At 47.9% G+C, this 12,500-nt stretch overlaps 1 protein-coding gene across 2 annotated transcripts in view; it reads left to right on the top strand.

The window, feature by feature from the left end:
• The window catches only part of unc5cb (unc-5 netrin receptor Cb), a 217,764-nt gene that overhangs the window by 185,310 nt on the left and 19,954 nt on the right, over window positions 1–12,500 (top strand). For both annotated transcript variants that reach the window (XM_076303131.1, XM_076303132.1), the window contains 4 exons: window positions 1,646–1,837; window positions 6,378–6,520; window positions 6,973–7,177; window positions 11,683–11,770. In XM_076303131.1, the coding sequence (XP_076159246.1) occupies window positions 1,646–1,837; window positions 6,378–6,520; window positions 6,973–7,177; window positions 11,683–11,770 (628 nt within the window). The remainder of the gene's footprint in view (window positions 1–1,645; window positions 1,838–6,377; window positions 6,521–6,972; window positions 7,178–11,682; window positions 11,771–12,500) is intronic.

A 12,500-nucleotide genomic window follows, 5' to 3' on the forward strand; every position in this document is an offset into this window, starting at 1 on the left:
TCAGAAGATGACACCACTTCGCTGTAGGATCTCTAGGCTGGAACAAGCACCATGGTGTGCGCACAGGTAATTTATGTCCCTGGCTCTCAGCTGCCCAAACACACAGTTCCATTTGGGTGCGAGTGAAACACTCGACGCGCATGAAGTCATCTGGCGTGGAAACACGGGAGTGCCGAGGTCACTCTTTTTATTACGTATTGACTTTGAAATCAATAGTCTTTGCGAGGGGTTGTTTCTTTGTGTGTGAGGAGATCTGTATGCCGAGGAGGGGAGAAGAGAGAAGAAAGGAGGAGTTGTTGCAGTGCCCGAGGCGCTTTTAGAAAAGAGCGTTTCGTTAGGCTGTCACGGCGCTGACAGGAAACTGCATTTATCACCATTATTAAGAGGACCTGAAAGAGGACAGTCTGGGTGACGGCGGGTTATAATGACAGCTTGTCAAAAAGTCTGTCTCACTCGGCCACCATCTCGCACAATCACATGGATTTTTCCAGCTGGAATTGGCACTGAAAAAAAAAGAGAAAAGAAAAGAGAGGGAGAAGAAGAAAAAAAAAAATGAAGAGAGAGAAAGATGAAAGAAGCAACCTCAAACTGGGGCCATTTCCAGAGATTGTATCAAGGAGTCTTTCTGAGTACAAGTTGTGTTTGTTGGGGGGGCTACAAAGCCAGGCTGCGGAAATGACGGTACATGCTTTGTCACCGAGGCTTGCGTCATTGTGAAGCCGCTCACAGCATTTTTCACCCTCCTCCCAGGACGCCTCATCCATACATCTTGTAAAAATGACGGCCCCCTCTCCTCACTCCTCACTGTGGTAAACATGTGGCCCCTGGTGGCCCCGGGCCCATTCCCAGGCACCTTTGGGGCAAAAAGCAACCTCCTGCGTGTAAATGCATGCGCACGCGCGTGTGTGTGTTTCCTCCGAGCGGAAAGCAATCTTCCTGTGTCTTGCTGGGCCTATCCCTGTCTGACTGCGCCAGTGCTGTTCTTTATTGCTCACTCTGTTAATATCCCTCAGCAGATATCAGCTAGCTTCATCTTTCTCTTGGCTTCCCCGTGACACAGATGAGGTGGCTGCGCTCCTCCCTGCATGCGCCAAGCTCTCTCATTTAAAACAAAAAGCTTCTCTGCTCGGATTTCTTCTGTAGCTGCTGTCTCGTGTGTGTGTGTGTGTGTGTGTGTGTGTGTGTGTGTGTGTGTGTGTGTGTGTGTGTGTAGGTTTTTTTTTTTTGGTCCTCTTTTCTTGTCTTGAGATGACTTGAAATGCATGACAGGCTGTTGGCAATAATGTCAATTTGCCCACGGTTCCTTGCCAGTCTTACTCCACTTTTGCAATCTTCTGCTTTCTTCAGTGATGAGCCATTTGGGTCAGGAAACTGCGGTCATTGGCGGAGCCGTAATGAAGTCCTGCTGCCATTAATATCCAGCCCCTATCCATCAGCAGGATATTAATACCCCCCCACCCCCCACCCCCCACTCTCGATAGCATCTCTGTCTCCGTATCTCTCGCTAGCTGCAATAAATGTGATATCAATCGGAGAGCGAGCGGGATAAACATGGCATCTTCCTCAGAGGATCGGTCCGCTTATTAGACCAGCTGATGAATGACCTCTCTTGCCCCTTAACCCCCCCCCCCCCTCTCTCTTGCAGCGGCCCCGAGTACGGACGACGTGGCGCTGTATGTGGGCATCGTCATCGCCGTCATCATGTGCCTGGTCATCTCCGTCATCGTGGCGCTCTTCGTCTACCGCAAGAACCACCGTGACTTCCACTCGGACATCATGGACTCGTCCGCCCTCAATGGGGGCTTCCAGCCCGTCAGCATCAAGACGGCACGCACAGGTAAGGGGACAGGAGGGGTGTGTGTGTGTGTGTGTACTGTATGTGTGTGTGTGTGTGTGTGTGTGTGTGTGTGTGTGTGTGTGTACTGTATGTGTGTGTGCGGTGGAGGGTGGATGGGTTAATGTGTATGTGTGTGTGTGTGTGTGTGTGTGTGTGTGTGTGTGTGTGTGTGTGTGTGCGGTGGAGGGTGGATGGGTTGAAGTGTGTTTGTGTGTGTGTATGTGTGTGGTGGAGGGTGGATGGGTTGATGACGTGTGTGTGTGTGCGGTGGATGGTGGATGGGTTGATGTGTGTTTGTGTGTGTGTGTGTGTGTGTGTGGTGTGTGTCTGTGATATGTGTGTGTGTGTGTGTGTGTGTGTGTGGTGTGTGTCTGTGATATGTGATATGTGATATGTGTGTGTGTAAGACATGCCCAGTGAGTCATTAAGAGGGTTCACTCTATAGATATTTGGAAAATGGCAGTTTGCAGGGAGGAGGGCACATAGGGCTATGGAAGTGTGTGTGTGTGTGTGTCCTGTATTTGTGTCTGAGTGTCTGTACAGTATTTGTGTGTGTGTGTCTGTACTTATGTGTGTGTGTCTGTGTCTGTGTGAGTGACTATGTGACTGTGTGGCTATGTCCCTACAACCTTCAACGAAAGTTGTGTCCATAAATGAGACATCAGCACCACTGATGCGTGATGTTTGTGTGTGTGTGTGAGTGTGTGTGTGTGTGTTTGTGTGTGTGAGTGAGTGTCTGTGTGTGTGTGAGTGTGTGTGAGTGTGTGTGTGTGTGTGGGTGTGTGTGATATAAAAGGGCATAATATAAAAGGGAGTAAGGGAGAAAAAAGACGTGCACATGTCTTTGCAGTGAGCAAAAGCATGAGTGACAATGTCCATTCCTGTATTTATGAGCCTGCCACATGTGGGTAGGTCTGTATGTGTGTGTGTGTGTGTGTGTGTGTGTGTGTGTGTGTGTGTGTGTGGGTGTGTGTGTGTGTGTGTGGGTGTTGTGGAGGGTGGATGGGTTGATGTGTGTTTGTGTGTGTACTTTATGAGCCTGCCACATGTGGGTAGGTCAGTGTGTGTGTGTAAAATACCAAGGCATGGAGAGCGTGTCAGTGTGCAGTGACATAAACCTCCAGGCAAGCTAAGGGCATTGCTTTTCACACCCGCATCACATTATCACCCTCTACCCACACACACACACACACACATACACACACACACACACACACACACACACACACTGAAATCTCGCACACACAAATCTCTATTTTCTCAATATCAGGTTAAAGTAAACTGACAGATAATTTCACTGTGAAGGATTCACTTTGCTGCACAGCACTTCAATACATTTCCAGCTGATATATGTCAACAGTGTGTGTGTGTGTTTGTGTGTGTGGTGTGTATGTATAAGTTTGTGTGTGTGTGTGTGTGTGTGTGTGTGTGTGTGTGTGTGTGTGTGTGTTTATTTGTGTGTGTGTGTGTGTGTGTGTGTTTGTGCGTGTGTGTGTGTGTTTATTTGTGTGTGTGTGTGTGTGTGTGTGTGTGTGTGTGTGTGTGTGTGTGTGTGTGTGTGTGTGTGTGTGTGTGTGTGCGTGCGAGTACAGGAGGGTGAAGACAGACATTTATAATTCCAATGGAACAGAGGCGTATTATCTGCCAATTGGAACCAGCGTGAGTGAGTGAGAGAGCTGTGACTGGCCTGACGTTCTTGTCAAGGCGCCATTAGGATTCCTGTCACTTTGATATGAAGGCAATCTGCAAGTCATCACGCAGCCGTAATTAGGTCTGTCGGCGTGGCACATTCAATGTTAATTAGATACGTGGGGTGGGGTGGGGTGGGGGGGCAGGTGAGATGGGGAGAGGAGAGGGGAGGGGGAGGAGAGAAGAGAATACAGCATGAAGGTAAGGCAGTGTCTCATTGCAGTGAACATAATAGAAAGAAATGGATAGAGTAAGATATAGGAAGAGAGAGAGAGAGAGAGAGAGAGACAGAGAGAGAGAGAATAAGGAGCTAAGAGATAGTTAGGGTGAGAGAGAGATGGCCAAAGTAAACATGAGAGAAAGAGGGATATAGAAAGGAGGGAGAGAGAGAGAGAGAGAGAGAGAGAGAGTGAGTGAGATGGGTTTGAGAATGAGGGCTATTAGAGAGGGCCCCTGTGCTCGACTCTTAAGTGAGAGGCAGGTTGCCATGGCTGCAGAGATTTGAGCTTGTGGTCTGTGGGTGAATGTGAGTCAAAAGGAGAGACATTATTAGTGCCTCAAAAAGAGAGAATAGAATAGAGGGATAGAGAGAGAGAGGGGGGGAGAGAGAGAGGAGAGAAAATGGATAGGTAAAGAAAGTAAAAGAAAGAGAAATGTCAACATTGGAGGAGCTGTAAGGAGCAGAGGTGTGGAAAAAACTGGTTGAAGCTGAAGTATTGGCGGAGAGGGAAGCAAAGCAGCTATTGGTAGACCAAAGGAAAGGAGGGAATGAGGAGAAACAATGGAAAAGGATGCAGAGAGGAGGAGTGAGAGACAGAAGAGAGAGAGAGAGGGAAGAGAGAGAGGGAAGAGAGAGAGGGAAGGGAGGAGAGGAGATATCATCCAGTAATTACACTGACGATGAGCAATAATGAGTCGTCAGTGGAGGTGGAGAGGGTTAGGGTTAATTGGCCTCAACAGCCTGCTCTCATTCTGCCTCTCCCTCTCTCCCACCCTCTCTTTCTCCATCCCTCGCTCCCTCCCTCCCACCCTCTCTCTCTCCACCCCTCCCTCCCTCCCTCCCTCTTTCTCTCTCTCATGGAGATGATGATGATGATGGTTGTGAGGTGGGAGGATGAAGGCTTCTCCTCAGGTTGACGCACATGCTCAGCAGCAACAGTATGAATATTCATGTGTGTGGTGTGTGTGTGTGTGTGTGTGTGTTCAGGGGTACCTAAGAGGGCGTATCTTGTTCATGCAGAAGCCATCTGTTCTCTGGGAGAAGTGACGGCTGCGTACCTGGGGTTGGGGTACGTGCCGCGGTCCAAGAATCGCTGCAACCAGGCACATGCAAACAGGAAGAGACAAATGTCATCTGCTCTGTATGTCTGTGTTTGTGTCTGTGTGTGTGTGTGTGTGTGTGTGTGTGTGTGTGTGTGTGTGTGTCTGTGTGTGTGTGTCTGTGTCTGTTTGTGTGTGTGTGTGTGTGTGTGTGTCTGTCTGTATGTGTGTCTGTGTGTGTGTGTCTGTGTCTCTGTGTGTCTGTGTGTGTGTGTGTGTGTGTGTGTGTGTGTGTGTGTGTGTGTGTGTGTGTGTAATGCATCGTGTGCATCTGTTATTCAAAGCTGAATATTCCTGCTGATGCTGTTGACCTGGGGGCCATTACTCAACCTCCTCCTCACCAACACTGTGAGGGAAGGAGGGAAGGATAGACAGATGACAAGATGGAGAGAGGGAAGAGAAGTTCAGTACAGAAGTTGTGGAGAAGTGGCATGAGAGAGATGAAGGGAAGTGGAAAGAGAAAGAGAGATGGAGAGAGAGAAAGAGAGGGGGGTTAAGGACAGATGCAAACACATGCACAATACATGCACTTTTTTGGGGAGGGTCAGTAGAGTTGAAAGTTTGGGCCCTGTGTTAAAGTACATTTCTGCATGTATTCAAGGATTGTGTGTGTGTATGTGTATGTGTATGTGTGTGTGTGTGTGTGTGTGTGTGTGTGTATGTGTGTGTGTGTGTGTGTGTGTGTGTGTATGAGAGAGAGAGAGAGAGAGAGAGAGAGAGAGAGAGAGAGAGAGAGAGAGAGAGAGAGAGAGTAGAGCGTACAACCTACCTGGAGTGTAATTGTCAGATAAAGAGTACATGTCTACAGAGTAATTCTGGAATTACGGCAGAGTTGTTTTTAATGAGAATTCATTCAGGAAGCACTTGGCAAAACTTCTGTTGGACTTTAGTGAACTTCTAGTGCTAATTAGTGGAAAGTTAAAGATGTGCTAAACTTGATAAAATCTGACACCATGCAACTTTAGATCCTCTTCATTTGATCGATCCTCCTTTAGTTGTGTCTTTTTTTATAACCTTTATTGTTCTTCATGTTCTTCTCCTGCCTCATCCTTTCTTTTTCTAGTGTCTCTGAAGACACTAGTGTATCTGTGTAGTGCTAGGCAGCGTTCACACTTTTTACTCCCCCAAAAATCGAGTATTCCACAGTAGGGAGTGTTAAAAAAACATGCAAGATGGAAACTGATGGTCTGCATGTTGTTGCTATGATACATTATATTTAGCTAAATGGCTAGTTCCCTGACTTGGATAAGACAGGTAAGTTAAGCAAAGACCTATTTTTACACAACCTCAAAAGTTGAATTATTTTTAACTGAGCACTTTGCGGTTTTAGAAGCCTCGTCCCTTTTTCCGCTTACACCTCACGAGTCATGTTGCAGCTGTCAGTCTTATCATTCCATAGGGAAATCATTGAATTTGACCGCCTGGAGGAGCATAATATCATTGTGATGGGCCCCTTAGTGTGTGTCTTAGCCAAAGTATATCTATCTATCTATCTTGACAGTAATCCTCCTTTTTCCTGCTGCATGTCCAGCTGATCTCCTCACCGCTCCACCTGACCTGACGTCTGCGGCGGCTATGTACCGCGGCCCCGTCTACGCACTCCAGGACGTGGCCGACAAGATCCCCATGACCAACTCACCCCTCCTCGACCCTCTGCCCAATCTCAAGATCAAGGTGAATGAAAGAGTAAATGGCCATTTTTGTCATGACTTGGCTCAGAAATCATGACATAATCAGGTAACACTTTACTTGACAGTATCGACATAAGAGTGACATGACACTGTCATGGCCATTATGACAATGTCATGACACATGAACCCTAATTCTAACCTGTAACCCTAATCCTAACCCTAACTCTAACCCTAACCCTAAACCTAACCCTAACTTGTTATGACAAAAACCAAATGTCACTTAATAACAGAAGCGTTATGTCATAAACTTGTTTATGACACATTCAAGACAGTGTCATGTCACTCTTATGTCGATACTGTGAAGTAAAGTGTAACCCATAATCACAGGAGGCATTTGTGTGTCGTTTAACACATACTAGCTCAATGCAGCGTGGTCATGACGTACTGACCAGGGCTCACTGTCTCTGGGGTCCTGCCCTTCCTCCCTCCCTCCAGGTGTACAACTCGTCCGGTCTGGTGACGCCCCAGGAGGAGCTGTCGGACTTCACCAGCAAGCTGTCCCCCAAGCTGCAGCACTGCCTGCTGGACGGGGACACCATGAGCCGCCGCACCCAGAGCCTGGTGCGCTCCAGGGACCCATCCTGCACCGCCTTCGGCTCCTTCAACTCCCTGGGTGGGCATCTCATCGTCCCCAACTCAGGTCAGTGGGGGGTGCTCTGGGGAGCTACTGTGTGTGTGTGTGTGTGTGTGTGTGTGTGTGTGTGTGTTTGAATAACAGCATAGCCCTATGTTAGTGTTTACATGAGTTAAGTGTCAGTGTTGGTGGGTTGTGGCTTTGTCGGAGCAGTGGGCTAATTATGTTGACATGTGTGCTTTAGGCTGACAGCGGCTCGCTGACCCTAATGAACCACAAGACAGCCAGCCCTCAATGAGCTACACTGTCAGAGTGTCAGGGCACCATATACATACACACACACACACACACACACACATACACACACACACACATACTGTACACATACATACACTCATGAAATCACACACACACACACACACACGCACACACACACACACACACACACACACACACACACACACACACACACACACACACACGCACCCGTAAACAGGCATGAAATATCAGCCCATAACGTGCACTCTCTCCAGAAAACCCAGTCAAAGCAAGCATGCGAGGTGCTGACGAGTCCCTGACATCACCAGCCTGCAGGGCTCTTTCAATGCCTTCATTCATTATGGAGTGAGACCAGGGGGGCCATGTGTGTGTGTGTGTGTGTGTGTGTGTGTGTGTGTGTGTGTGTGTGTGTGTGTGTGCATGTTTTTGTGTGCGTGTGTGAGCTTGTGTGTGCGTGTGTGTGTGTGTGTGCATGTTTTCATGTGCGTGTGTGAGCGTGCGTGTGTGAGCGTGTGTGTGCGTGTGTGAGCGTGTGTGTGTGTGTGTGTGTGTGCTTGTGTGTGCGTGTGTGTTTGTGTGCGTGTGTGCGTGTGTGTGTGTGTGTGTATGACGTGATGGAAGAAGCACTAGAAAAGATGCAGGTGGCATGATTGGCGTGTTCATGCTGAAAGTCCTGCCATGTGCCATGTTTTCCTCCACCTACAGCTCTGGCCCAGCTGTGTTTACTCATTAGTGTGATCTCTGGCATCACACACTGTGCTTGGAGTCCACACGGTTCACACACCGTGAATCACACGCAGAATCACACACACACACACACGCACACACACACACACACACACAGCAAAGTCGCTACAGGACTCTACAGGACTTTAAACACATGTTACATGCTCTAATGGTGACCCTTACTTATATTAGAACTATGATCTATGAACTGTGATCTATGACCTTTTGTTATTTTGTAATTGAAGTTAACGTTAGCTAAATTAGACTGATATTTAGCTGAGACCAAAGCAACATGGACCCACAACGGCGAGTTTGGAAATTGAGCCCCAGACCACCAGTTGTCAACCGATGAAATTATCGCTGCTGCTCCACTATGGCCTCAAGCGTCCATATTGGTGCTCAGATGTTTGGACCCTCAGGAGGACCTCATCAGGTTCTTTCGCTCGTGTCAGGCTTACAATCCCTTGTCATCCGAGTAGTGGCTACGTCTCTCTATCGCTCAGCTACGTCAGCAGCACGCTGCTAGCCCTGGTAGTGAAAGATGGGGTGTAGAGTGTGCTTGCGGCAGCCTCCAGCAGGTGTTGGGGTTGGGGGGGGGGGGGGGATGGGGGGATTGGCAGATATGAGTCATGCCACCGCAGGCGTTGGACCGGAGTGAAGGCCGCCGCAGGGTCTTCTTGCCTGGGTGTCAGAGAGCGTGTGGAGGGTGGCACATGAAGCCAGTTCCCCTCACTGCCCTCCCCTCAGGCCAGTAGTGTTATCGCAGGGGCCTCTGAGGCTTCACTCCAGAGCCAATACATATGAACTGGGAACAGTTTTAACATTTTCTTCATGCAATGTCATTAATATTATTATTAGTATTCATCCACAGTGGCGTGATGACCAGAGGGTGTAACATAACACTTGCAGAAACAGAATAAACCAGATCATAACATGTGCTTTTAAAATCAACTGTTTTGTGCTTACCTGGTAGCCTAGAAATCTAGACGCACCCTAGCGGCAGCAAATTACATTTGCTTCCAGGGCTAGTCTAGCAACTCTCGGTTGGCTTGTGAGCTCGAAAAATTAAACTTCTACCAGGCCAATCAAATCGTGTATAGAGTCGTTAGGAGGGCTTAACATAATGATTGATGGCAGAGTTGCAACGATTTGGCTTGAATTCCCTGCTACTTGAAAACAAAGAAGATGGATGTTGCTGTTGGCCAACAGTGTGACACGAGTTAAGCTTTTTTTAAGTTGGCAAAAGTTTGAACTAGCCAACTAGCTCCGCTGGTGGGAAAACGCATGGGACTTATAGCGCTGTCCTATTGCGTGCAGAGGGAATTTGAAAGACAACCGATTATCCTGCCCCTCGGACTGAGCACTGCGAACGGTGAGTGCCCAGACCCTACATTTTAATGTGGGTCTAGCTCGTCAGGCTACTTGGTGTAGCAAAGTTAGAATGAATCATTACCTATTCGGTTATCCACTGTCATAGTTGACAGACCTCTTGCTCTAGCAAGGGACAGACCGACAGACCTCTCGCTCTAAATCCTTTTACTTCAGTAAGGTGTAATGTTAATCTCTCTCTCTGTCCACTCATTTTGTGTTTTGTATGGACGTACCCCACCTACTGAAGAGTGTCGGCCATCTCCAGATCTCCCCAGGGACTCCCCAGGAGGGGAGCTCCTGCAGCCTCCTCCTTGTGGATTTGTTAGCTGGGGCTCAAAGTGACTTTGTCACGCTATACATGTTATAAATGGATTACAGCGTGCCTGCAGATTGAAGCCTGAAAGGGCAATCATTCTCATGTCAGACACACACACACACACACACACACACACACACACACACACACACACACACACAGCAACATACATTTACACATGCCTTATACACTTACTAGCACTCACACACACACACACACACACACACACACACACACACACACACACACACACACACACACACACACACACACAAACACACACACACAATCCCACAGGGCTATTTCCCATTAATTCATTACAGAAAAAGGGATTGGACTGGACTCTTATCCCGTGTGTTCCGCCGGTTTATGTGACTAAGATCCTCACATGACCGTCAGATTCCCCCTGAGACTGAGAGACAGACAGAGAGAGAGAGAGAGACTCAGAATATAAAGTAGTTCTGTGCACAATCACATGGACTACATTATAATTCTCTTTCTCTCTCTCTCTCTCTCTCTCTCTGTGCGTGTGTGTGTGTGTGTGTGTGTGTGTGTGTGTGTGTGTGTGTGTGTGTGTGTGTGTGTGTGTGTGTGTGTGTGTGTGTGTGTTTTTTTTAGTACATTATATTGTCAAAAAGGTATTTCAGAGCATAGCTGTTCTGATCTGCCCTTGAACGTCCCGTCCCTGGCAGGTATGACAGGGCTATTGACAGACATTATTATATATACTGTAAGGGCCTAACAATCTTGTAAGTCACTTTCATGTGGTCATAATAGAGCTTGTGTTATACTGCAATCACAGTGTTTGTGTGTTTTTGCATGTGTGCCTGCTTGGTTTGTGTGTGTGTGTGTGTGTGTGTGTGTGTGTGTGTGTGTGTGTGTGTGTGTGTGTGTGTGTGTGTGTGTGTGTGTGTGTGTGTGCGTGCGTATGAGAGTATGTGTGTGTGTGTGTGTGTGTGTGTGTGTATGTTTGAACATGTGTGTGTGTGTATGTGTGTCGTGTGTCAGCCACTGACTCTCCTTCAGCCACAAGGGCTGATTGTCACCCAGTGAGGAGATCAGTGCAAGGACAGGAGAGATCAATGCAATGTGTCTCCTCCCAAAGGCAGGAAATCAACACCTTGCAGCAAAGAAAGGAAGAGAAGGAAAAAAAAGAGAGAGAGAGAGAGAGAGAGAGAGAGAGAGAGAGAGAGAGATGGAAGGAGGGTGGGAGCGCTGAACTGTGTCATGTCAGGCAGGGGTGGAGAATTTCAGCGGCATGACAATCTCAGCAGCCTCCCAACTCCTGAGGTTCTGTCTGAGACTGGTGCTGATGTGGGGCGGAGTGCCAGGGTTGCCATGGTGGCGTGATGTGATGGGCACAGACAGGCGGCCAGGGAGTAGGGCGACGGCTGCTCCAGAGTGGCGCCACCCGTCCCTGGTGCCAGGGGCATGCATGACTGATGCTGCAGCACCGGGCACTGGGCACAAGGCAGGATGGCAAAGGTTATAGACTGGCAGATTGATGAGGGTGTGTGTGTGTGTATATGTACACACATGCATATGTCAGTGTATGAGAGAGAGTTTGAGTATTTGTGTGTATGAGCAAGGTGAGCAAGGTTTTGATTGTGAAAGATTGTGTGTGTGTGTGTGTGGTTGTTTTTCTCTCTCTGTGTGTGTGTGTGTGGTTGTTTTTCTCTCTTTGTGTGTGTGTGTGTGTGTGTGTGTGTGTGTTGTTGTTGTTTTTCTCTCTCTTTGTGTGTGTGTGTGTGTGTGTTGTTGTTTTTCTCTCTCTGTGTGTGTGTGTGTGTGTGTGTGTGTGTGTGTTGTGATTTTTCTGTGTGTGTGTGTTTTGTGTGAGTGAAATGCGTGTCTAATATGTGTGTGATGTCTCCCGCAGGCGTGAGCTTACTGGTGCCGGCTGGAGCTATTCCACAGGGACGCGTGTATGAGATGTTTGTGACTGTGCACAGGAAGGACAGCATGAGGTAATGTCCTCACAAATAAACACACACACACACACAGACACACACACACACACACACACACACACCACACACACACACACCACACACACACACACACACACACACACACACACACACACACACACACACACACACACACACACACACACACAAACACACACACACACACACAGACAAATACATAGAAAAATGACAACACATACACACACACACTACACATAGAAATAAACACACAATCTCAGTACAAACAAACACACACATACACACATAATGAGTCTCCCTCCAGACCCCAGAGTCCTGGCTCCATCTTCTCCATCTCCCATGACAGCCTCCATCTGTGCCCCAACACACACCCCTCAGAGATGAACCCCTCATCTGTGCCCCAACACACACCCCTCAGAGATGAACCCCTCAGTGCAGGAGGCCAGCCTCTCAAACTAACCTATCAGGATCATTGGCAAGCCAGTCCAAGCCCTCTCCACTGTTTTACCATGCCAGACTCAGTTCCTGCTTTAAGTCACACTGTAATAACTCCTAGGTGATGTACATTGATCAGTGTACCGGTAATAACTCCTAGGTTACGTACGTTGATCAGTGTAATAACTCCTAGGTTATGTACGTTGATCAGTGTAACAACTCCTAGGTTATGTACGTTGATCAGTATAACTCTTAGGTTATGTACGTTGATCAGTATGATAACTCCTAGGTTATGTACGTTGATCAGTATAAT

Source organism: Alosa pseudoharengus, unplaced genomic scaffold (assembly GCF_046254945.1).
Source record: "Alosa pseudoharengus isolate Yale_2024_CS ecotype anadromous, Long Island Sound unplaced genomic scaffold, YU_APseudo_1.1 YU_APseudo_1.1_scf_24, whole genome shotgun sequence".
Lineage (NCBI taxonomy): Eukaryota > Metazoa > Chordata > Actinopteri > Clupeiformes > Clupeidae > Alosa > Alosa pseudoharengus.